A 26,969-nucleotide genomic window follows, 5' to 3' on the forward strand; every position below is an offset into this window, starting at 1 on the left:
AGCTGCAAATTGCCCAACTCCATATCCATTCCGACCTGATCTGTTATTCTGATGTCACAACAACAGATGTGCAGGGTGCTTTAAGTAAGCAGCAACATTGTACGTGGTTAATGACAGATTGAAGGCTTGTTTCATTTGATTTAGAAAAACATTAATGTAGGAACACATTTGCACTTTTCCCTTCTCACCAGACTATTTCTGATTCAGTAATGTCAGAGGAATGACACAAGGAGTGCAGAATTTAGCTGTCTAGCTCCAAGGCCCACCTCTTCCCTATTTTTGATTGGCTTAGTGGCAAGTGGGCCTATTGTTGGTGTGGTTGTGAGTGAAAGCTGCACTCTGAGCTGCGCCTGTAGTGTCAGATCACTGAGAGATTTATTTATTTATTTTGCAGCCACGTCTGTCTTGTACTAGTCTACTGCCTCACTGCTCATAATGCCAGAAAAAAATTAAGCTAATGACCTCTGAAGGCTGAGGTAATGATGGCAGGCAGTAATTTATGCCATTACAATTCCACTACTGCAGGCCCCTATAGAGCAGTGCTATTGTTTCACCCCCACTCATACAGACACACACACACACACACACACACACACACACACACACACACATGCACACAACTGACCCTTTCAGGGCCTCACTCCCCACACACACTCTCAGATGGTAAAGAAAAGCACAGGCTGTAAACTCAGAAATGTGTGTGGAGCTGAGCGTGAGAAAATGCATTTGATCAGCTGTGAGACTGCTGCTCAGTACACTGCACTGCATCTCAGAACTTACATGCAGATCCAGGATCAGACCAGAGACCACAGCAGTCTGTGAGATGAAACTCAAAACCAATACCAACACATACACACAACCTTAGGGCAAAGTTAAGGTTTATAGTCAGTAAAGTAGTCTAATCCATTTTGTTATGTACATTAACACCAGGTCCTTATTAAATAAAATATCTAATGTGTGTTAGTTTCACTCACCTTGCCACAGACTTATTGCCCAGAGACCTTGAAACAGGTGAAGGAATGTTCTGTGGGGCATGATGAATCTCTCTCTCTTACACACACACACACACACACACATACACACACACACACACACTCCCACCAAATGTCACATTAAGGCTGGAAAATCTTCCTCAGTTGTGAGCAGCTCCTCTGTAAATGATCAGAAGATATATCTACTCCTTCCTCTGCATCCACACAGAACTGGTGGGAGCAAAAACTGCTCCTCCCCACCGTGTCTTCATGGGTGTTTTTCTGTCTGGTTATGCTCTGTGAGCTCTGCTTTAAAGAAAGAGCAGGGAGGGAGGGGAGGAGGGAGGGCAAGACGAAGAGAAAGACAGAATGAGGAGGACAAAGGGGAGGGGAAGATGGAGAAATGGGTGAGAGAGGAGGGGGCTCAGAAATTTCCTAAAGTTAACTCTATGGAGCGCACTCAGTGCAAGGTGCAACATGGAAACCACACACACATACACACACAACAACCGTTGCTATATATGACCAGCCCCCTATATGAATTTGGTGAACGAACATGTGCAGACAGTGCCCCCCATAGGACTAATACCATCTACACGGACAATATTATACAGTTTTTTTTTCAATTGTTTACACAGAAATGAAAACATTTCACACATTTAGCAAAACTCTACTTCAAGGAGCAAAACACCTCTGCAGATCAGCACAATTTTACACAAAATGTCTGCTTCCCACTTTTTGCAAAACACTACAAACAGTGATTTTCAAAAGACTACACACACTGAAACACAAACAGGAACTGGTTACTTGCTTCCCAGTGACCACACATATGAACAAATTGGATTACGTGTGGAAACGCACGTATTCTTAATTGAAGACACAGTAGTCAGGCGTGCTATATAAGGACTGCAGGTGAGTCCTCCTGTATTTTACGAAAATGGAAAGACTTAGGTGAAGAAGAGTGAGAATGAGAGGAGGAACGCAAAGAGGAGGGGAAGGAGGTAGAGGCAGAGACACAGATAGATCAAGAGGTGGCGAGGGACCTGAAGAGGCGATAGCTCCTGAAATACATAGAAAAAAAAGAGGATAAATAGCTTGATAAATCTGTGCAACTCTTATTGACCACATTATCAACCATGGACTCACACTGAGGGAAGCTGGACTAAATACAGAAATACACAAGTGACACTCCGACACTACATCAAGAAAACATACTGATCTAATACTTGCATTTCTTGAAAGATCACTCAACATCATGACAGCATTACACCAAGAGAACGAGATGCAATACAATGTCCTTTAGGACAATGTATCCTTCCACAGATCTGCTCTGGTCATTTACACCCTCCATTTTTTCCTTAACCCAATAGATCAGTTTTATTTGAAGATACACAACCTTCAGCCCTAGCACCATGTGCCCCCCATTCAGGCCATGGAGCAAAGCCTGTGACGTTTTCTACGCAGCTTCTGTGCAGGGGTGGATTCGTCACACATGTCGATTCAGGCTAATGAAAACGTGATGTGGATGAAATCTTATGTCCCGATCCAGCCGGACTTGGGTGTTCTGCAAATTGGGGGTGGTCATTTGGTTAGTGTGAGGTGTTTGGAAGAAGGAGTCCTGTTGTCAAAATTGTGTGTAAACGATTACAAATCTGTAATATAGACACAACAGCATACATTACTTGGAGATGTGAAAGAAACCTTTTATCAGACTGTGATTAATTCCAACACACAGCTGTCATGAAAAGATCTATCTTTCTATCCTTTTCACACCTCCAACCCCAAAACACTCTGACACACACATTTTACATACTAAAACATACTTCAGCTCACACACTCACAAACAAACTTCCCCACAATGTATAAGTATGTGTGTGTTTGTGTGTGTGTTTTGATTTAGCTGCAGATATGTCTGAGGTGTATGAATGTGCGATGATTAGAGCAGAGCTCTTATCAGTTTGGAAAGATTACAGTTGACCACCCACACATATACAGCCCCCCCAAATACACTCACAACATTTACAGCACAGCTTTCCAAACCAAATGAATTTTTCTGCAGTCTTTTGTACTTTTAGCTCTGTGTTTTATGAGTGAGAGACTGCCACACCCCCACCCTAATACAACACTCTCTAGCTCCACCCATTTTCACTGAGGTTCAATTTTCAACTTATATGAAATAGTTAAAACTGTATTTATTATGTCTTTGACTGGTAAATAATATTTAAAGACATTTTATGTCGTTAAATGTCATTGGATTAAACTATACAACACCATAAAATGTAATATGTAGTATTAGAGTACTGTGAAATAAGATTGATTATGTTGCTTTTGGTGTGCCTTCGGTCAATCCACTAAATGCTTGCCCTACCTAGAGACACCGGCACTCCCATAAAAATTTTGAAACTTGAATATAGCCAGTGTTGGGAAGGTTACTTTTAAAATGTATTCCATTACAGAATACATGCCAGATGTTTCTTTAGGTTGGATGTGGAGAGCAGCTTGGTTGCTGGGAAACAGAGTTTGCATTGCATGGTCAGATTTGGCCCATCCCTTTCTTTTTTAAATGTGAAGTGGTGTCGGAATTTCCAAGTAAGAAATGCATTCCTGCCCGGCCACTGCTGGTTCCGTTTGCTGGCTCCGGGTCCACCAACGTTAACAGGACACTTACATTATAGCCTCTTATTGCGTGTTTTGGTTTGGGTTTCCGGTGCTCTGACGATTTATGCAGCTTTGTCAAAAAGTGCTACCGTATAGGGTTCCATTTCAATTTCCAATACCAGTACAACTTTAACAGTATTATGATATGTTTATTTATGTTTTTTGATGACAAACGAGTATAAGCACTGTATGAGAATGGGGGGCATGGTTTGATAGGGTGTAGCATCCTTTGACAGATGAATATCCCATATAATGCTCCCAGTTCAAAATCACTTTAAATGGCACCAATACCATACCAATTTCAGGGGTAGCAAGAATTTATGGGTGCTGAATCAGAGCGCAAACTTGAGGGAATGCGCATGCGCAGATCCGCTACGTAGCACAACTCGATAGGCAGCATTTTGCAACAGAACACCTGTGTTATGCGTGGTCCATGCAGCGTGGAATTACCAAAATTAGAGAGTAGATAGAGAGGGGATAGCCTAACGTATGAAACAGGAAAATCCATTGTGTGTAATCCATTTATTTCAACAAAGTAACTGTATTCTGATTATCACTCATTTAAATGGTAACTGTAACAAAATACAGTTACTCATATTTTGTATTCTAAATACGTAACGCCGGTACATGTATTCTGTTACTCCCCAACACTGAATGTAGCTCAGCTGGGAGTTCCTTGAGGACCTCTGCTCTCTCTCTGCTCTAGCTATATGGGACCACCACTTTTGTGGCAGTGGTGGCCTAGCGGTTAAGGAAGCAGCCAAAATCTTTCAAGTTCCCATGAGGGGCACACTCAGCAGCTTTCATAGAACTTTCACAGTTTCATCAAATGGTCGTCAAACCCATTCTATAACCAGTAGTGTTACCACAATGGTGAGTTTTGTATTAAAATATAATAGATGAGGTTTAATCAGGTGAACAAAAACTGAAAATGTGGTGTATTATAACTGAAAATGAGATGTATTTTCACATATTTTCTGCCTGAGAAGATGAAGCCAGTGCCGGAACACTACAAGGCCAGGCCAGTGATACAAGATGCTGAAGGGCTTACATTCTAATACTTTTTCCCCAGGGAGGTGTAATCCTAGACAATTAACCTGACATCTCTTGGACCTTTTCCTCTATGTCAACAGGTGTGAGAACTGGACAAACGGAATTTTCTGCCATATGTGTATGTGTTATACAACACACACAGTTTATTGTAGATTACAGAAGTCTTGTGGAAATGGCGAAACTGGATCAGTACTGTGATTGCATGGCACCTTGGCACTGGATCAGTACTGTGATTGCATGGCACCTTGTCCTATTCAGTGTGCATTGATTCAACTTTAGATGAAGGATTCATGAGAGAGGCAATGAGGAGGGGAGCACAGATGAGGAATGAGTGATAATATATAGAGTCTTGAAAGCACTGTTATCATGCTCATTCCACAGATGGCTACAAGTTGTAGTCATGGTTACCAACACGTTTAGCAGATCAAAGCAATTCACTCTAACCCCCTTTCCAATGGACCTGTAGATGACTGGGAAGTGACTAGATGTGTTCCAGCGGGATTTTTTTTATAGTCTTTGCAATTCAGTTTGGTTTTGTGTAGTATCCTTTTTTTTGCTTTGATTATTATTCTACATACTTTGACTCAGTTAAACACATTTACAAAGTTAAAATTAAGCTAGTGTTAACATTCCAAATTTTGTGATACAAGAGATGACAGTACTACAAACAAAACCAGGGACAATGCCCAGTATTACAGTGTAAACAGGCAGAAAACTGTACTGCTTCTTGCCACAAGGCTTGGCAGGAGTTACACATCAGGGAGGAGCTTTTATATATAGTGGTGTTGTGGTGGTGCAGTTGTAATGCATTAGTCCAGGGGTGTGGTTTTCAGTAGATTGGCAATTCTGAACATTTTCATGATCTGTCCATATGAATAAAGGGCTAATGCACTTTTCTACGATACGATAACATTTCCAGACTACATTAATAATCTGCGTAAATTCAATGATGTGCCAAAACCCTTCACATATTGTCTAAACACTCTCATAAAAACATGAGACCGGGAGCAACACGGAGATCAGGTAACATGACTCCCATAAATTGGAAAGATGGCCATTGCCAGCCACTCAGCCATTGACTGCCATTTGTCAACTCAGCTCTTTTCTCCTCAAACTAACTAGGCTTTATCCTGTTCATCTCATCACCTCTCATCCTGTCCCTTCCCCATTTCAACATAGAACGCGAACGTCAACATCCGTGGTGTTGTGGCTCACACCGGCTCTCGTTCGCAGATTAAACCAGAGGAAACTTAACTGCCTCATTGCGTCCAATCACACCGGGGTTCCTTGTTTCATCCAACACGAGCTTAGGTCTTTTTCTACCATGCTAGTACTGTGACACACTCCTTATTGTCTTACGGTCTTTACTTTGTTTACTGCCTTAGAGACAACAGCCAGTGATATGGGAAATAAGGCATGCAGGAATAAATTTACACTCAGAATTTAGTGACCATTCAAAATAAAGGTCTCCCTTGTAGGTTAATAATTAATTGCTGCAGAGCTACCCTGTGCTGATGGCTTCAGAGAGATCATAAAAACAGCAGTGCATCTGTGTGTGTGTGTGTGTGTGTGTGTGTGAAAGAGACTGAAAGAGACCCCCCCCCAACACGAATACTTAGGACCATGTGGGGCAGTGGTGGCCTAGCGGTTAAGGAAGCAGCCCTGTAATCAGAAGGTTGAATCCCGACCCTCCAAGGTCGCCAAGGCCACTGAGATGCTACTGTAACCACACACTGCTCTGCGGGCGCCTGTCATGGCTGCCCACAGCTCACTTACGGTGATGGGTTAAAAGCAGAGGACACATTTTGTTGTGTGCACCTTGTGCTGTGTATCACAATGATAATCACTTATCTTTCTCTTCACTTTGTTAATGTACAAATATGTCAACAATTCTGTGTTTTTCTGTCAATATGGGGTGCTGTGTGTACATTAATGAGAAAAAAAGATCTTAAATTATTTTAACAAAATGAACAAAGAGTGAAAAAATGGTATGAATACTTTCTGTACCCACTGTACATTCAATCAACACAATGAAACATACTAAAATTAATCCATTAAAAGTACCATCCCACCAAGGGCCTAAACAACAATTAATCAGAACAGACCATGTTGTTACCCAACATTCAATCAGCATAAAAAGACTCCAAGGAACAGGGAGAAGGACTACTCTTACCATGCCAAAGACAAAAGAAATCATTATGGAGATAGTAGAGGCTCATGCTAAGTGGGGAAGGCTAGATACAGTAATACAACTTGAATGTTATATGGATCTAACGTTATATACATCTAACATTGAAAACACACCATACCTGTACAACAGAAAACTGTGCATAGCTGAAAGAAGATGCCTCCCTCTCTCAAAAGAATGGACCAAAATCCCTCAGGAGACCTGAACTACTGTAAGAGATTGGTATCAATTGTATAGGATATACTGTTGATTATTAACTAGCCAGGGAGCTAATAATTTTGTCTCTTCATGTTCTTGGTGTATCAATAACATATTCTAATTAAACATACTGGATGTTGTTATTTTTGTTCTTATATAACACTTGTTCTTAAAGGAGGAATCAAGAGTGTTGACTAATTTCATAATGGGGCTAATAATTTTGACCTCAACTGTATGTTTTTTACATGTTCCCCCCTTTGATGATGCACTGGCACTAGTGTTGTCAAAATTAGTACATGCTTACAAATTAACTTTGAACAGAGACAGCATGTACCAATAATAAAGTGAAAGTATTTAGAAGAATGTTGTGGTCTACGGTGTCTTAGCTGCACTAAGATCTAAAAAAACTAATAGAGAAATCCAGTCCTGATAAGCTGCCAGAAAGAAGATTTTATTATGTTCAATAATATTTACACCTAAAGAGGCTTAGTATCTTAGCAGGTGCTAGATCAAAGAAAGCTTTGGGTGGCTTAGCTGATGGGGTCAGGGAGACCAATTTGGATTAATTGGAGGGGAAGAATCAAGACACGCACTTGAATGTGCAGTTAAATCATCATACAGATCACGAAAGTAATTAGCCAAAATGTTTTCAAGTATAAAATGTTCTTCCTTATCTGAAATACTTGTTGTCAAAGGATTAAATATAGTCTTAGATGTTTGGGAAAAACATAAATGAAAAAAGAAAAAAATGTGTATGTGTGATTTAAACATGCTACAAAAACTTTTTCTCATGTCCACTGTTGAATTTGTGTCTAACACCTCTGTGGTTTGGGATTGATGGGTTGTGAAAAAACAACACCATTGGTTGCCCCAAATGCAACCCCCCACCCCCCCCCCCACCCCCATCTCTCTAAAAACACAAGGGCTTCCCTCCATTCCTTCCTCTCGCTATCCCTCACCACAGGAATCTGGCACCCTTCCCCCTTCTACACATGCCTACTTTACTGCAGAGAGAAACTCAGCTGTATGTTTCCAACCGATGTCATAATATATGGTCCAAGACAAAAACTCCATCTACCCTGATCCCCTAACAGCTCTGCAGGACTCTAAGTGACATTGAAGTAATTTATTTGAGTGTCAGCCTGTAAAGGTTAAAGTGAAAAGAGTGCTTTTGCCTTCAGAAATGTGTCAGATGATCTTCAGACTTTCACTTACAGAAACTTAAGAGCCAGTTCTGTGATTGTCTACACTGATGACGGTCATCCCATTACTGACAAGCAGATATGCCTTGTTGTCACGGCCAACGTACCACCTCCAGTCACCCAGAGGGAGCAAGATCAGCCGGGGAGACAGCGATCCGGAAGCAGAAGTGAGAGCAGGCAGCACCCAGTGTAAAAGTCCGGTGGCCAGGGGGGGGGGGGCGGTGCCCGCTCTTTGTGGAATTAAATTCCCAGAAACACTAGCCTTCTTTATAAACGCCTGATTGATCCTACCTCTTGACTATGACCTTCGTCTGCCCTCGACATTGGGGGGGGTCGACCTTGACCCTCTTTTTTTCCACACCTTTTGCTTTGACGATACGTATATATGCTACTCCACCTTCTTGCCAGCCATAGCCAAGCAGCGGTGTCCACCTGTGCCACCCAAGACACCCTCCCATCCAACCCATGCTCCCGGACCATCCTCAAGCCAGCTGTTCTCCTCTTCCTCCTCTGCCCCGCTCCACCCCAGCCTCATCCCCACTCCACACTATGTCTTTACTTCATTGCGAAGCCTTGTGAACTGCCATTCTTGTGGGCTTTAGATAGTTGTTTGTAGCAGGGTCTTGTTCCTGTGTTAAAATGCCTTTTGGGTGCTACTTCTCTGTTTTTCACAGGTACAGTGGTACAGTAAGAACTTTATGTGTCTTTGCTGTCTGCTACATATTGTATAAATGATCCGGGAATATAACCTGACACACAAAGGCAACGTAATTGTCCACATTAATGCAGCAGCCTCTGTCTGCTGCCAAAAGTTCATTTTAACAGGGCCCTAACCATGGACGCCTAATCAGTGGCACCTGTCCATGACTAGAGCCCTGCTTTCAAGTTGAGTGGTGCAGGCTGTGGCCCCACATCCATTCATGAGTAGAAGCATCTGGGTGAAATTCAAAATGTATTAACTCACTGTAAATAATTACAGTTTGTACGTGTCATGGTCACGGCTAGTTCGTTTGGCCACCAGAGGGCACCAAAACGACCCTGAAGCCAGCAAACTGGAAAGAACCCCTGACCAAAAAAAACAAACACAATAAAATGGCAATTCAAAGAACAACACACTGCTAACTCATATGCTGCCTGCCTCATATTTGTAAGCTTTATTTTCCTGACTTACCATGCTTCATGATGACTGCCTGTTTGTTTCACTATGATTCATCATCAAACTGTGAGTCCTCCATGCCAGCTACTTGTGTGCCCAACGGTACCGTTCGTGAATGAGCTTACCACCAACCAGCGCAGCGGAACATCTGACTAGGTCAGATGCTCTCGGGCGGGCATTCACTTCAACAACAATTGCTACAACAACAAAAACTACAGCAACAACAACAACAGACCGATATGCAGCAACATCAGAACCAGGTGCTGCTACAGCTGGGTGCGGCCGTCTTCACGCTCACTGCCCAGGTACAAACCATAAAAGCTGCACCCATCCCTGTACCCACGCTATACAAAAACCATGCGCCGTCACATCACACATCCTGTCTTCACTTGTGCTTCCACCAAATAGGGCACAAAAACACCAGTTGTATTGATGAAAAAATGCAAAGCAATGTAATAACAAGCGGATCTGCACCGGCGACCTGCCCTTGTTCACCTCCTGACAAAAAGCCCACACCTCACCACTCCTCCCCAGCAAATTTTTTTATTAAAAAGTAGCCTACTGTCATTCCGCGAGTTCAGGGACGCACTCCCAGACATGCTTGGAGTTGTGGGACAAGTCGTCGCACAGGGAATGGGTGCTGGAGGAGCTTGGGAGCATGACCGGAAGCGCTTGGCCTGAGGGAGGGAGCCAGAAAGTGAGTGGAAATGGGAGTGGGAAAGTGGAGCGTCGGGAAGGGAGGCAAGGGGAGTTGAGGAGGCTGTGCTGACCCGGGCAGGGTAAAACAGGAAGACGGCTGGGGGCAGTGGTGGCCTTGAAGTTAAGGAAGCGGCCCTGTAATCAGAAGGTTGCCGGTTTGAATCAATCTGCCAAGGTACCACTGAGGTGCCACTGAGCAAAGCACCTTCCCCACACACTGCTCCCCGGGCACCTGTCATGGCTGCCCACTGCTCCCTCAGGGTGATGGGTTAAATGTAGAGGACATGGTGGGCATGGGGGGCATCTTGGGTGACAGGCTGTTGCTTGGCTCTGGGTGGCAGGAAGTTGTCCCTGAGCAAGACAGTTGACCCTAAGTTGCTCCAGGGGGATTGACCCTGTAACTACTGATTGTAAGTCTCTCTGGATAAAGTCATTTGATAAATGCTGTAAATGTATATGTAAATGTTGGTTGTGACAGCTACATACTAAGCAGCGACCACACAGTTTTAGTCAGACTGAACATATTGGCCAGAACTAAAAGAGACTCTACACTACAGGGGAAACGTCACCATGGTTTTGGATCCTGAAGTCTAGCCCACTGAGAGCACGACATGGTGGTAGTGAGGAGTACATTCGAGGAGTGCCAGGGTGTGCCCGGGTCCCGGGGTGAAGCAATCTGCAGCCTCTGGGATGATGAGTGGGTGACCATGTTCGTAAAAACATTTGAGCTGAGCTCCAGAATGCCGTGGTTTGCTAACTGACTGTCCACACCACAGTATGGTAGGCTGATAAGATGGTTGCACACTAGGAATTACGGGATATGTGGACTTACCAGATGCCACTGATTTTTAACCCAGGTGCAGATGTTTGTGTCGATGAGCAACTGGTGCCATACTGATTAAGATTTAAGATTAAGGGAGATACGGAATGAAAATATGGGCAACCTGTTCAGTAATTTTTTTACACTTTTGGTGTCACGTAATGCTCTGCATCTGCGTGATGTGAAAGGGAAGGTGGTGACAGGTGATTCCGGGTGCATTTAATCAACGCTGCCCTGAGGTCAGTGCTCAGTCATTCAATTGAATTCAATTCAACTCAGTTTAAACTCGACTCTATGCTTCTCTCCTCAAATTATATTTTTACATGACTGTCAACACCAATGGACATTGCAGTGTTATGCTGACTCGCGTTCGTAGAATAAAAGCAATACTCACCAACTCATTTACATTTTACATTTACATTTACAGCATTTATCAGACGCCCTTATCCAGAGCGACTTACAATCAGTATGTCAGGATTGCCTGCAGCTGGGCTCCACACCGGAATGCAATCCTGACGCCCCATAAATGCCGGAAGTTTTCGCCCGTTCGGGGTCGCTGGCATTTTCGTGAACTTCAGTTGGTAACACTGCTTATAATTTGAGTTCTGGCAATCGCCACACGCCTACGGGTTAGTTTTAGTTCTTGATTTATGTTAAACTGTTTTCGGCCACCGCGCCATTGTTTCTTTGTATTTGTTTGTTTATGAATAATAATAAAACCCCCTTCCCAGTATGTCAGACCTCTGCGCTTCCTTCCCCCCGTAAGTCCGTAGTCGTGACAGAATGCCAGCGACCCCCCCAAAAGCGCAGAGGTAAAAAACAGAGAAGAAGAAACGGCGCGAAGGACGCAGCCCGGCGCGGCGAACGCGGACACCAGGGGAGAGACGCGCCGCCCGTTCTGGTGGAGCGTTTTCTCCCCGAGAAGCCGTGGTACGCGGCGCCGCGTGATGACGTCATCCCCGGGAAACTCCGCGAAACCCGGAAGCGACAACGTCGGCGGGTGAGTGGGCGGAGCGAGGACGTTGGCGTCGGCAGCAGCGAGGAAGTGACGTGGGCAGCGAGCGCAGAAGATGCGACCCCCACGATCTTCGCCATGTCGAGCCAAGAACTCTGCGCTCTGCTGGCAAGGCTCCCCGTGGACTGGGACGACACGGACGACGACGAGAGCACGGGAGACGAGAGTTGGGCTCCGCCCATCGCGCCAGTCTGCGATCGTCGCAAGGTCCGTGGGGACCCACGTCACTTCCAGGGGGGTGAGAAGCGACAACAACGGCGGCATCCCTCCAGCGAGGGGATGGGCAGCCTCCAGCCCGAATGGCCAGAGTACTGTCCCTGGGAGTTGATCGCACCCTGGGTCCAGGATGTCCGCAGGGTGGACGACCCTCGGAGTCACAGGTGGGAGGACACGGATGACGAAAGCGACAATGACGTGGATTTTCGTTGGGCAGTCGGGGCCGGGATGGCTCCACCCAGCGCGCGCGTCCGAGATTGTCGCGACATCCGTGAAGATCCACGTGACTTCCGAGGGTATGAGGTCGACACGGACCAACACGAGGATGACGGCGATTGGGCAGTCGGTGCCGGGATGGCTCCGCCCATCGTGCCCGTCCGTTGCGAGGTCCGTGGAAACCCACGTCAGTCCCAGAGGTGCGACAACTGTGAGGAGGAGGACAGCGATGCGGGCGTAAGCTGGTGGAACAGGGCGACAGGAGGTCGCCAACCAGCAACTGCACTGTCGGAACTGCCTCACAGGGAAGATGCCCTCCCAGTTCCAGTCGCCGACCCGCCTTCCCTCTGCTCGGACGTTCCCCAGCTGAACGGCAGCGCATCACCAGCGCCCCCGCATGCTGGAGAAGACGTCCACCACCCCCCACGCCACACGCCCACCACCATCTCCAGCGACGCTGCCTGGCAGCAGGGAGAGACCGACAGGAGTTTTCGGGACTTCCAACAGAGACTGAGGGCGGAGTTTGATCGGCCAGAGCCTGAGCCAGGGATCGAACTCTGCCCCTCCACCACATCCAGCGCCAGTCAGGATCCGGGGCAAGAAGACCAAGCACTGGCGGGCGACGAGAAGGTCGCGCCTCCCGAGATTCTGGCTGTGCCCCCTGAGGAGGTCCCGGAGAGCTCAGAGAGGGAATCAGACGACCCTCTCTTCTGTCTGTCTCTGTCTGTGTGTGTGTGCGTGGCATATGTCCGTATGTCGCCCCCACTTCCCCTCTTTGTGTCCACCAGATGGCGACCCAGCCGCGGAGCCGAACCCCAGGGAGGAGGTTCCTGACCCGAATGTGCTGGTCCAAGGCGAGGTGGACAAGCCCCAAGGTACCCCGAAGTCCAGCCGGGGGGGGTGCTCCCCCAAAGAATTTTTTGGGGGGGTGCAGTTCGGGTTGGGGACTCCTCCTGAGGGGAGGGGAGGTGGGGGAAGCGATGGAGCTGGGTCCTCCGGTAGCCAGTGAGGAGGGCGGGCCAGGCATGGGCCTGCGTCTGCCTCCAGAGGGGTGGAGCGCCATAGAGCCCCCGGGTAGGCATGAGGACCCAGCTGGGACAGGCAGGAAGAGGGCCTGCTTGTCCCAACGGACGCAGAAGGGGCTAGCCGGATGGTCTGGCAATGCCCCCCCCTTGGCACCAGGGCCGTGCAGCGAGAGGGGCTGCATAGTCCCAGAAGGCACCAGCCTGGGGTGCCTGGAACAGTCGCCGGAGGCTCTGGGACAATCTCCCTGCGCGGTGCAGGGGGTGACACTAGACGTGTCAGAGGGGACGTGTGGAGACAGGGCCCACACGTACCCAGATGGATCGGCCCTGATTATTGTGTGCAGGTACGGGAGTCCGGGGGCCGCCATGCGGGACCACGCCGGGGAGCCAGGCCGAGGGTCCGGGGCCGCCATGCGGGACCACGCCGGGGAGCCAGGCCGAGGGTCCGGGGCAGTCATGCGGGACCACGCCGGGGAGCCAGGCCGAGGGTCCGGGGCCGCCATGCGGGACCACGCCGGGGAGGCCAGGCCGAGGGTCCGGGGCCGCCAAGCGGGACCCACGCCGGGGAGCCAGAGCCGAGGGTCCGGGGCCGCCAAGCGGGACCACGCCGGGGAGCCAGGCGAGGGTCCGGGGCCCGCCAAGCGGGACCACGCCGGGGAGCCAGGCCGAGGGTCCGGGGCCGCCAAGCGGGACCACGCCGGGGAGCCAGCCCGAGGCACCGGGGCCGCCACGCCTGACCACGCCGGGGAGCCAGCCCGAGGCACCGGGGCCGCCACGCCTGACCACGCCGGGGAGCCAGCCCGAGGCACCGGGGCCGCCACGCCTGACCACGCCGGGGAGCCAGCCCGAGGGACCGGGGCCGCCACGCCTGACCACGCCGGGGAGCCAGCCCGAGGGGACCGGGGCCGCCACGCCTGACCACGCCGGGGAGCCAGCCCGAGGGACCGGGGCCGCCACGCCTGACCACGCCGGGGAGCCAGCCCGAAGGACCGGGTCCTCCAAGGGGAGGATACAGCAGGGCAGGAGCCCTGTGGTTGCCGCCGTCCGCCCCGCCGCCTCCACTGATGGTACTGTTGGGCTCCGAGGACGTAGCCCTTGGAGGGGGGGCTCTGTCAGGATTGCCTGCAGCTGGGCTCCACACCGGAATGCAATCCTGACGCCCCATAAATGCCGGAAGTTTTCGCCCGTTCGGGGTCGCTGGCATTTTCGTGAACTTCAGTTGGTAACACTGCTTATAATTTGAGTTCTGGCAATCGCCACACGCCTACGGGTTAGTTTTAGTTCTTGATTTATGTTAAACTGTTTTCGGCCACCGCGCCATTGTTTCTTTGTATTTGTTTGTTTATGAATAATAATAAAACCCCCTTCCCAGTATGTCAGACCTCTGCGCTTCCTTCCCCCGTAAGTCCGTAGTCGTGACACAGTAGTTACAGGGACAGTGTCCCTGGAGCAACTCAGGGTTAAGTGTCTTGCTCAGGGACACAATGGTAGTAAGTGGGATTCGAACCCGGGTCTTCTGGTTCATAGGCGAGTGTGTTACCCACTAGGCTACTACCACCACACCACAACTCCTTTGCGCTCTCCTGCAATTGGGTTCACCCGTATTTCTAACTTTCTCATTTCTGCTTTTCTGCTGAAGGTCCTGTATCCTGCATCAAATACTGAGGCCTCAAAATCACCATTAAAAAATGCGCTCCCTTACCACTCATCAACACTGCCTTGGATGCCCTCTCTTGTGCAACGGTTTTTACCAAACTTGACCTAACATCAACCAATCTCAAAGAGGGCATTTGGGACATTTTTTTAAGTGAAGTGATTGTCATTGTGAAACACTGCAGCACAGCACACAACAACATGTGTCCTCTGCTTTTAACCCATCACCCTTAGTGAGCAGTGGGCAGCTATGACAGGCACCTGGGGAGCAGTGTGTGGGGACGGTGCTTTGTTCAGTGGCACCTCAGTGGCATCTTGGCAGATCAGGAATCGAACCTGCAACATTCTGGGATGATGAGTGTATATACTTGGATGACATCTTAATTTACTCACCTACAATCCCATGTCCAACATGTAATTGCTGTACTGAAGAGGTTGCTGGCCCATTGATTGTACTGCAAGTTGGAAAAGTGTGCATTCCACCGGCACTCTACCACATTCCTCAGTTTTACCATCTCCTCCAGGGATGTGACCATGGATCCCAAGAATTTTTACAGACTACTCATCTGGGGCTACAGTACAATTGCAGCACCTCTCATGATGCTTATCAAATCAGCCCTTCTGACTCACACCAGCAGCCTTCTCAACCCTATGCTATTGCTTTACCTCAGCTCCCATCCCTCGTCAACTAGATCCCAGCTAACCATTCATCGTGGAGGTTGACACATTGGTCTTGGGTGCTGTCGTGATCCTGTCACAGCACACCTCCCATGCTGCTATTTTTCCAGGAAATTCTGTCCAATGCAGCAGTGTTACGAGGTAGGAGAGTGTAAGATGTTGGCGGTCAAATGGGCCCTAGAGGAGTGGCGGCACCGGTAGCAAGGCATTCAGAATCAAAGGTTTGTTTTATAAAATATGACAAAAAACAAAGAGTCATATAAGTAAATGGTGTCAGGTAATCTTTTGCATATATCAGGCTGCAGCAGTCAGTGCAGAAAAAGTCCAGTTTGCTTGAAGTTTATTGAAAATATATAATTGTTTTGTTTTTGACGGTGTTACGTCATGGTCTAGGTCTAGGAAACGCCATAAATGTTTTACCGAGGTCATTTTAATAAATCAAAAACAGTACAAGACAAGCCTTGAAACAAGACTACAGATGGGACAAGAGGAAAGAGCAGATGGAGGAGACGAACAACCTGATTGCAAAACAGCGCCAAGGGATAGGGTGAATCACCTCTGTTTGAGCAGGATACAGCTAATGCCACCACACTTACGGCACATAAAACCAACACAAAACTATGCAGTTCAGGAAACAGGATGAGGAAACAAGACAACAACAAAGATCAGGTTTACTTAATTTAACATGGAGCTGAGTCGCAGAGTGAATGAAATTCAATGACTGAGCAAAGCAGAGCTATCACCACCGGTTTAAATGGATCTGTGAACCAGGTATTGAATTCCACAGCCCTGATGGCGGGAGTCCAGAGTCCTCTCCAACGTGTAGGCAGGTCTCCTGTTGATGATCCTGGTTGGCGGCAGGGCCACGGCAGGCAGCTGATATAAAATACGGGATGGACTCAGATGGGCCGGTGTTGTCAATTGTGTTGGCCTGTGGTGCGATGAGTGGTGGACCGGATGGCAACCAGGTCTGAGGAGGTTGGGCTTTCAGAGGTTATGACCAAATGGTGGCCGGTGCAATGGGATAATCTTGTGGCTGCCAACCTGTGCTGATTCCTGGTGAGCTCCATGAGGACTGGGGGTAGTATCTGGTTGCCCCTAGAACCTGGCAATTAATTGGAGGCCTTTGTCAGACAAGAGGTCCACCGTGGGTCTGAAGCGAAGCATGTGGGCGGTCTGGGCAGCTGCTGATAAGCCAGGAAGAGACAAAGTAGGGCGCTTTGAAGAACCGGTCTACAAGAACCATGATGGTGGTCATGCCCTGAGAACATGGCAGACCTATGATGAAGTCCACGGAGTGATGTCATGTCCCCATTGCATGATGCATGGGCAGAGTGGTGGAGAGACATAAGTGCTCTTAGTGTTGGAGGAGAAGAAGGGATGTAGAAAAGAGAGATATCAAATCAGGTGAAAAGCCTGTGGCCAAGGGGGGTTGGTATGGCAGGTTTTTATGGTCGATCAACGCCGGTTGGGCTCGCCCCTCCAGCCAATGGTGACATTCCTCCAATGCCAGTTTAATCACGAAGAGCTTCCTGTTGCCCACGTCATATTTTTGGTCTACCTGGTTGAGGCGCCAGGAAAAGAAGGCACAGGGGTGGAGTTTTCATCATGCCGTTTCTGCTAAGATAGGATGGACACTACACTGAGACTGGAGGCATCAACTTTGACTGTTAAGGGCAGTTGGGGGTCTGGATGAAGCCAGATCGGGGCTGTGGTGAATAATTGCTTGACGGTGTCAAAGGCCTGCTGGACCTTGGGATTCTAGTGAAGGTGTGTCATTGTGCGAAGTCATAGGCTCTGCGATGCGACTGCAATTGTGAATAAAAAAGCAGTAGAAGTTCGCAAACGCAAGGAACTGATGGAGGTGACCAAATGTGGTGGAATTTATTAAATAATGCCCGAAAACGGTGTAAAAGGGGAAAACACAAACAAGCCCGCAGGCATGTGGCGATAGTCAGAACTCGAAACAGAACAGTTGCAAGGTCAAGTTCACAGTGTAACAGTGTAACTGAAATGATAATGAAATATGTGTATCAATATGTGAATGTCCATGATTGTGGAATAAACAGAAACTACTGGCGGAGAAGCAAAGCAATGCTGTAGCCTGATAGTCTGCTTCCAAACCTGGGACTGGTTACACCACCAGTCTTTTTTATACAGTGCTGTGGGTTAGGTATGATTGACTGATTTCCCGGAATGTGTAAGATCGAATGATTGGACAGTTAGGAAATTATATTTACCATCTCTGCAAAAAATGTGAAAATTGTGTATAATAAAATCAATAAATATGATTATTGATATCTTTAATATCAGGTATAGAATGTCCTTTTAACTAAAGTTGTTGGTTATATGGGGAAGTTTCTAATCATATGGCAACAAGCTGGAATTATGTATGATTAAAGAACTTCTTGATCCTAGAGCATGTAAGAGAAAATCTGTGAAACATAAAGAGTTCTAACTATCCTGCCTCTGGAGTACCTTTTGTAAGACGGTGCAAAGACAGTGCAGGTTAATGAGTTCTGCTATTTGTCAAATTAAATTTCATTCATATAGTCACTGTTTGTCTACAACAACAACAACAACATTTATTTCTTATATAGTCCAAAATCACATACAGTATGTCTCAATGGACTTTGACAGGCCCTACAGTTGACACCCCCTACACTTGACCCTTCTGCACACAAGGAAAAACTCCACACAAAAAACAAACTCTAGGAGAGAGAAGAAAAGAAAGGAAGAAACCTTGGAAAGGAGTGATACAGAGAGGGACCCCCTTCTAGGGTAGAGTGAGCCTGCAAGTGGTTTGACTGCAGGGTTTGTGATTGTTTGTCCAATAAGATAAAAAGTTGTAGAGTCCTACAGTTGTAGAGGTGGAGAGGTCCAAAGTGTAGTCAAGTGTCATTGTGTAAATTACATGTCCATTATGATGCTGCTGGTCCATTTAAAAATCCCTGAAGCTGTAGTTGTAACGGTGGTGGTGGCTGTGGTGACCCTCTGGTTTGTTTCATGCTAAGTCCTCGTTTAGCAGTTGCCAGGAACCAGGATTTATCTGCTGGTCTCTTCACTGGAGTCTGCCAGTAGTCTGTGCGCTTGATTCAGTGTCTCGGAGAGAACAAACAGAAGAAGCGGCAGACGATGGCATTGTACGACTGATATGTGGTTATAGTGGTATATATATATGGCCTGGTACCCTAACTAGGCCTATTTAAGGTGAGTTTAACACTGTCTGTGTTTAACACAGTGTGTCACTGTCACACTGTCACAGGGTGACTTGTGTGAAGTGGACTTAATTATTGACTGTGTCTGGGATTTTAACAGAAGGTCAGAGAAAACAGATGTGTTTTCAGTTTAGATTTGAACACTGAGACTGTATCTGAGTCCCGAACACTGACCGGCAAGCTGTTCCACAACTGCAGAGCTCTATATGAGAAGGATCTGCTCCCAGCTGTGACCTTCTGTACTTTGGGTACCAGTAGTGGCCAAATCAATGTAAATGTGCACTTTTTTTCTTTTCTCTTTTACTTTCTTCAGCGATTCATCTTCATTTTTTCTGACCCAGTTGATATATATGTGGATTCCTACACTCTGGAGTAATTTCAGGAACATTATGATTTAGAATAAAAAATTATACTCATAGATCAATCAGTTGCAGAGATATTCTTAATTTTGGGTGTGTCCATTCAAAAAAAGCGGCCCATTGTCATGTCTGCGAGCTGAGAAGGAAGCGCATTGTCATGTCCGCAAGGGAGAAGGAAGCGCAGAGTCGGGACATAATGGGAAACGTTTATTAACAATTAACAATGGCCGACAACAAGGGAAACAAAAGGGGAAAACACAAACAAACCCACAGGAGTGTGGCGATTGCCAGAACTGAAAAACTATACACATAAGTAAATCGGTCCGCAAAGAATGTCGCAGCCCCGACCGGCTGCTCCACAGTGCCTTTTAAACACTGTCCTGATTGGGCCCAGGTGAATCCCCAGACCATCCGACCAGCCCCTTCTGCGTCCATTGGGACAAGTAGAGAAGGAGACAGAAGGGACAGAAGGAGCTGCCAACCCAAACTGCAACCCCCCCAAAAAAACTTTGTGAGAGCACCCCCACTGGCTGGACTTAGGGGTATTTTGGGGCTGATCGGACTCCGCCCTCAGTCTCACCAGGACGTCCTGATAACCCATCTTATCTGTCTCTCCCTGCTGCCAAAGGGCCGCATCCCAGCCCCATGCTTACCCAGTGAGACACGTGAGGATGGTGGTGATCTTGTCCACGTCTGAGAGTGACGGAAGAGCAGCAAAGTACATGCACCTTCTGTTCCAGAGAATGGTCCAGGCACCATGAATATGTCGCACCTTGTTCTTGGTGCGTTGCTCGAGATGGTTGTGGGCGTGTGAGGTGGAGGGTAAAGGACGTCCTCTACAGCAGGTGGGGGCACAGTTGCTGCGCTGCCTTTCAGCTGGGGAATGTCCAGGCATAGGGAAGGCGTGTCCGCAACTGGAGCTGGAGAGGCAGATTCCCCGCAATGCAGTCCCAGCAGCGCAGTTGCTGGCTGGCAACTTCCCATTGCCCTCTTCCACCAGCTTACCCCCGCATCGCTGTCGATCTCCTCACTGTCCGTCTCTCCCTCGTCTTCATCTCACCCCCGGAAGTCACGGGGGTCGTCATGGACCTCGCGACAATCGCGGACGAGCACAATGGGCGGAACAACAATTTTCAGCAACATTGATGCCAAACACACTGCCTGGGCAATGAAGGAGTTCTGGAGTGGCCTAGCCACTCTCCAGACCTCAATGCAATAGAGAATTTGTGCCCAGAGATCATCCCAAAACATCACAGCTCTTGATATGATCTGCATGGAAGAATGGGCAAAAATACCTACTGCTGTGTGTGCAGACCTGGTGAAGGTCTAAAAGAACTAGCACAGAGATAAGGTCTTGGACAGAAGATAGGAGAAGGCAATTTAATACTTTCAGTAGAGCAGTTTCTGTACTATGGTTTATTCTAAATCATAGATTGTAATATGTCATTTGTGTTGAAAAAAAAAGTTGTGCTACCACCTTTTTGATGTTATTGGACAGCTCTTTAAGTAATTTAACAGGTGCTGGGTCAAGGATACAAGTTGATGATTTAGCCAAAGAGACCAAGTAAACAAGTTTGGGGAAGTGGGGAAAAGAAATTAAACATAGTTACTGGTTGACCAATTAAGTTCTCCTTGATTAACACTTTCACATGAACATTTCACTACTCCTCCAGTATGAAACACCAGAGAACAACATTTCTGACAATAAACTTAACTCTATAAAGAGTTAAATGGAGCACTCTAAAGTGATTTCCAGCACATGAAACACTTAAACATGGAGTGACTACTAAGTGACTATCCTGGGCTTTCCCTTTTTGCCTTTTCCCTGTGGCGCTCTGCCCCTCTGGAGGCGGACCCAGGCTTATGCCTGGCCCGCCCTCCTTACTGGCTACCAGAGGACCTAGCTCTTTCGCTTCCCCATCCACCCTCTCCCCAGAAGGCGCCCCCAACCCGAACTGCACCCCTCCAAATAAAACTCTGGGGGAGCACCCCCCTGGCTGGATTTAGGGGTATTTTGGGGCTCATCCACCTCATCCTGGACCAATGCATTTGAGTCAGGAACTTCCTGGGGTTCTGCTCTGCTGCTTGGTCACCATCTGGTGGACATAAAGAGGGGAATTGGGGGCGATACATGGACACAAGAGACACGCACGCACACACACAGACAGAGACTGACAAAAGAGAGGGTGGTCTGGTAATTTTACTACTCCTCCAGTATGAAACACCAGAGAACAACATTTCTGACAGTAAACTTGAACAACACAACAAATCTCATTGTGCTTTGTGATATAAAGGGTTAAATGGAGAGCTGTAAAGTGATTTCCAGCACATAAAACACTCAAACATGGAGTGACTACTAACTGACTACCCTGGGCTTTCCCTTTGCACACTTCTTGTCCACCCTTACATCCCGTCCATCCTTTCACCCATCTATCAATCTATCACCCATGATTACACTCTCGCTAATGCCACCAACATGATAATAAAATATGCCAATGATACTACCCAGATGGGCCTTATAACTGGTGCGGATGCAGCAGCTGTCAGACACTTAAAGCCAAAATGACACATTAACCAAAAGTTGGTCACAATCATAAGGAGCTACAAGGCTCTTCCTGCCGCTCTCTACATTAACAGAGACTCTTTGGCTCACACCTTTAAATTCCCTGGAACACATATATCAAAGGACCTGTCCTGGACAGCAAATACAAAAACACAAATGAGGAAGCAGCATCTGCACTTCCTGATACATCTGCAGACATACAGGATGCAAAAGGAACTTTGAGACTTTTGAGACTTTTTACCTTTCAACTCTTGAGAGCATTGGCATCCTCTGTCACCAATATAGTATGGTGGCAGTGGACAGGAAGAACATAACAAATAAAGTGCAATGCATCCATTCTGTAATAGATGATTATAACATGACTATAGGATTAAGAAATTAGTTAATGTGTGACCTAAGTGCTGACATAAGTGAGTACAGTTTAAAGTTGAAGCTTGCCTCTCAGTTATAAGTTAAAATTTGCCTAAGCGCTACATCAACAGAGGCAGCAGTGAAGGTCAGGTAAGTGAATATGTGTGACAGGTGGAAAGTTATTTGTTTATTGTTCAGAGTTGCAAATATGGCTGCTTTAGAGAAATTATGGTTTACACCACAAATTATGGTGATCACGGGGCAATGGTGGTCTAGTGGGTAAAGAAACGGACCTGTAATCAGAAGGTTGCCGGTTCAAATTCCGAACCTCCAAGGTGCCACTGAACAAAGAACCGTCCCCACATACTGCTCCCTGGGCGCCTGTCATGGCTGTCCAATGCTCACCAAGAGTATTTCACAATGACAATCACTTCACTTTCAGAAAGGGTCTGAAAATGCTAGTTGGGGATTGATTGCTTTAGCCCCCACTCACTTATCCAGTAGTGGATGTGCTTCAATGTTCCAGCAAAATAAATCAATGTCATTCCTGTGATTTATTTTTCATTTAATCAGCGAGGTTCCTATGGTCATTAAAAACCTGGAAAACTCATTGAATTTGAAGAGAATTTTCCAGGCCTTGAAAAGTTTTGGAATACAAAATAAACATATAAAGTTATGGAAAAGTCATTGAAATCTGACTGACACATGAATGTATAAGATGAAAAACTTGGTTCCCATAAGACTGGGCGAGAAACATTGCTTCACATGGTGAGCCACGTCACGTGGTACAGTGAGCGTTGTTTTCATATTCCAGCACCTCTGCAGCCCAGTATCTCTTCTTGAAAGTCATGTAAATTACAGCTGATGATCTCTGCCGAAACCCATTTTACTTGGGTTTGGGCTTTAGCTTGCATGAACTTGGAGTAAGAAACACTGTCATTTAAGTTAAGCTTTTCAGGATAGTCATAGATTTTAGTTTAAAAACATTTAATAATACATTTTTGCACACAAATTTCAGAGAATGTATGGTCATGAAAATTGAGTAATTGAAAAGTCATGGAAATTCTTTTCTAAAAATATGTAAGAACTCTGAATCAGGAATTTGTACATACTGGCTATTGCTCCCCAATAAGTTTTTGTCACGGCCAACGTACCACCTCCATCCCACCAGAGGGAGCTAGACTAGCCGGGGTGACAACGACCTGGAAGTGAAAGTGAGAGCTTTGTTGAATTTATTCCCAGAGATTCTAGCCTTCTTTACCTAACTTATAACCATGACCCTTGCCTGTCCCTGACCTATGGCTTTGCCTGCCCCTTTTGCTACGATGATCACCTGACAGATTCTACCTTGTGACCACGACCTTTGCCTGTCCTTGACCTTGAGTTTGCCTGCCCCTCGAGGAGTGTCCGCTCCTCGTATGACAACTTGTCCCCTCGCAAGCATGTCTGCAAATGTGTCCCCGAACTCACATGGTGACAGTAAGAGCGGGCCATCTCCTGACGTAGCAGACATGCAGACCATTCAGGAGACACTGGGCCAACTGATCGCGGTCCTGCAGTGGCAGCACGTCTCACTCCAGAATCACCATGACACGCAGCGCCAGCAGCAGCGTGCACTTCTCCAGATTAGCTCTACGCTCACTGATCTTTTGGCACAAGTCCACTCGCTGCAGTACCAGCCCAGCTGTCCTGGTCCTTCAGTTTCCACTCCTGCCGGGGCAGCCGCGGCTCCCACGGTAGCTCCACGCATTTCCGCCCTGGTGGGACTCGCGCCGTCACTGCTTTACAACAGTGATTCCAATAAGTGTTGCGGATTTATCACGCAGTACCGCCAGTTTCTTCGACTCCAAGCTGCCCACCTCCCCGATGAAGGAATGGTGGTTGCCTATATATTATCCGGCTGATGGGGCACGAGTTGGAGTGGGTCACTCCACTGGTGGAGCAGCGCGACAAATTGTCTGTCTCACCGCTTCTGGACCTTGTTTCAGGGCGAGACGGGTGACAGCAGCGACTCCTGGCCGCTTCTACCAAGCCTCCAGGAGCGATGAAAGACAAGATGGTGAACGGCAGGGACAACCCTGGCAGCATAATTGGCATACCAAGCCCCCGCCCATCCTGTGGCTAGACCCACCCCCCTCGTATCCACGAGCCAGCAGGTGAGTAGCCCACCCCACACTCAGAACGAAACACAGAACAGGGCTAGCATTACGTGGAACCCCCCCCCCCCCCCCCCCCCCCCCCCCCCCCCCCCCCGCTTTCACACATTGCAGTGGTGAGACTCGGCCACGCCCCTCGACCCATGTCATGCTCTTTTCCCAAGCCCAAACCCTCGGTCCAAGCCTGCAGCTAACCACGCCCATGTTCAAGCTGAAGACAATACTGACCACGCCCTGCAGAAACATACCCCTGTTCAATCCGGCCCAACGGTAAGACATCTTGACCCAGATGCCCTCATATGCCATGCCTCAATCTCCACACAACGCCACCCCCTCCTTACTGGGGGTCCCAGTTTGCTACCATGACCTTGCTTCGGTCCTCGATAAGGACAAGGCAGGGGAGCTGACCCCCCCATGGGCCCTATGACTTGTTGATCGACATGCTCCCCGGCGCCTTACCACCGCGAGGCCGTCTGTACTCACTTTCACTTCCAGAGCGAAAAGCGATGGACGAGTACATCACGGTATCCCTGGCTAGTGGCATAATCCATCCTTCCACCTCTCCAGCCGCCACCCCATTCTTTTTTTGTGGGGAAGAAGGACGAGTCTAGGGGTGGGAGCAGTCCTGTCACAACGCAATCTTCAAGACAATAAATTGCACCTGGCCACGGACGGTCAGGCATACGTCGCCGTCTGCTCTACCTGCGCCTCACACAAGACAGACACTCAAAGACCACAAAGCCTCACCCCCTGTTGCCCATTGTACAATGTCTCCATAGATTTCATCACGGGACTGCTACGATTCAGGGGTATGACCACCATCATGGTACTCATTGACCGTTTTTCTAAGATGACCGCTTTTCTTAGATGGTTCGTTGCCCTTCCGGTACTCCCTACAGCTGCCCAAACCGCCGACGTCGTCCTCCAGGATGTGGTGCGGCAGTTTGGACCCCCAGTGGGCCTCTTCTGGCATCTGGCATCACTTCTGAGGACAACTGGGGGTGTTGGTCAGTCTGTCGTCAGGGTACCACACCCAATCCAATGGCCAGACCGAGAGGATCTAGGTGGAGACATACCTCTGATGCTACTGCTTGGCCCAACCCACCTCCTGGTCCTAACACCTCCTCTTGGCGGAGTTTGCGTGGAAGCAACATTGTTTCTCGGCCACAGAGTGTTTCCCCATCGAGTTGGTCACTGGCCTCAGACCCACCTGGTTCCCCATGTCCATAGTCGTGGAACCAGTGCTGGCGGTCAACAGCCGACTCCGCCAACTCCACAAGTCCACCGGGTCCTTAACCACACTGTCGACCATATTGTCCTGCCCCCGTAAGCTTGCAAATGTCTGCAAATGCGTCCCTGAACTCGCAAGGTGACAGTTTTGTATTTTTGTGTAAGAGCACTCTGAATATACATGCAATGTTTGTACCCCATGCAACTGCACACAATAAGATTTTTTCTTCTTCTTATACACATGTAGTAACACGGTGTGCAATGCATTTCATGCAGAAAGTTTAAATGATTTATCAGTACATTTATACTGTTCTCACAGGCATGGGGAGTGTAAATTGGATAAAAAGTCATAACAAAACATAATAATATACATTGAAATTTCATAAAAACAAAGATCCACCCCCACCCGCCAAGTCACTCCACACAACACAAAACAGAAAAATACGGTGAATACGTAGTAAAAATATGTTAAGAAGCCAGAGAAGAAATGACACTGTACTTTTCTGTATTTGTTTTTTTCTACTATCACATTCACATAACATTATGCACCACAGCCTCTGTCGCCACCTATTGGCAAACATATGAACACAACATATTCCTTCCTTAAGAATTACACTCTCACAAGCTATCTAATAAAGCATTTCACTACACTCTTAAAAATAACTATAACTGTATAAGTGCATAACATCAATCAATAGGTATAATCAAAATTATTGTAAAACACACACGCACACACAGAAACATTTTCCAGAAGACGCAAATAAAAATTGCAGTAAGAACAATAAAAAACTTAACATCCTTGCATCATGGATCAGCAACAATGAACATTTGTACAAGTACATAGTAGGAAGATTGGAGTTGAACAGTGCTAAGGCAGTGTTTCATTGTAACTAAAAAAAAAACTGTGCATCCTCAGACCAACAGAACTCAGTTACTTTGTGAATGCACTTACATAATTATGCTACCTCTGTGGCGAAGTTTGGAATGAACTTGCTGTACCAAGATAACAGTCCTCAGAATAATCTTAAATTTCTTGCATCAGCTGGAGCTTGTAACGCAGCAACGATGTGATCTCCATCAAGCTGAAATCTCTGAGCAGTCACAGTATGTCCCAGGAAACACAGGCTGTATCTGTTAAAGTGAAACTTTGACACATTCGTTTGTAAAATTTCATCCCTGAAGTGTTGTAGCACAGCTTTCAGTGTAACATCATGGTCAGTTTGAATACAACCCCATAAGATCACATCATTCAAATAATTAGCAACATTTAGAAATCATTGCAAGCATTTTCTGGGAGGCAGATGGAGCAGAAGCAAGACCATATGGAACATGACAGAACCTGAA

General features: G+C 47.3%; 2 protein-coding genes across 4 annotated transcripts in view; one reads left to right on the plus strand and one right to left on the minus strand.

Moving 5' to 3' along the window:
* apcdd1l (adenomatosis polyposis coli down-regulated 1-like) overlaps positions 1–23,402 on the minus strand; it is a 36,527-nt gene extending 13,125 nt beyond the window's left edge. Inside the window, exons 1-2 of the mRNA XM_028960777.1 lie at positions 23,352–23,402; positions 975–1,280 (exon numbers count right to left, since the gene is read on the minus strand). Coding sequence (XP_028816610.1) covers positions 975–1,077 — 103 coding nt within the window. The 5' untranslated portion in view covers positions 1,078–1,280; positions 23,352–23,402. The remainder of the gene's footprint in view (positions 1–974; positions 1,281–23,351) is intronic.
* The window catches only part of LOC114768449 (sodium- and chloride-dependent GABA transporter 2-like), a 48,781-nt gene continuing 44,151 nt past the window's right edge, over positions 22,340–26,969 (plus strand). For all 3 annotated transcript variants that reach the window (XM_028960763.1, XM_028960750.1, XM_028960756.1), the window contains exon 1: positions 22,340–22,389. The gene's annotated coding sequence lies outside the window, so the exon portion shown is untranslated. The remainder of the gene's footprint in view (positions 22,390–26,969) is intronic.

Source organism: Denticeps clupeoides, chromosome 2 (genome assembly GCF_900700375.1).
Source record: "Denticeps clupeoides chromosome 2, fDenClu1.1, whole genome shotgun sequence".
Taxonomy (NCBI): domain Eukaryota; kingdom Metazoa; phylum Chordata; class Actinopteri; order Clupeiformes; family Denticipitidae; genus Denticeps; species Denticeps clupeoides.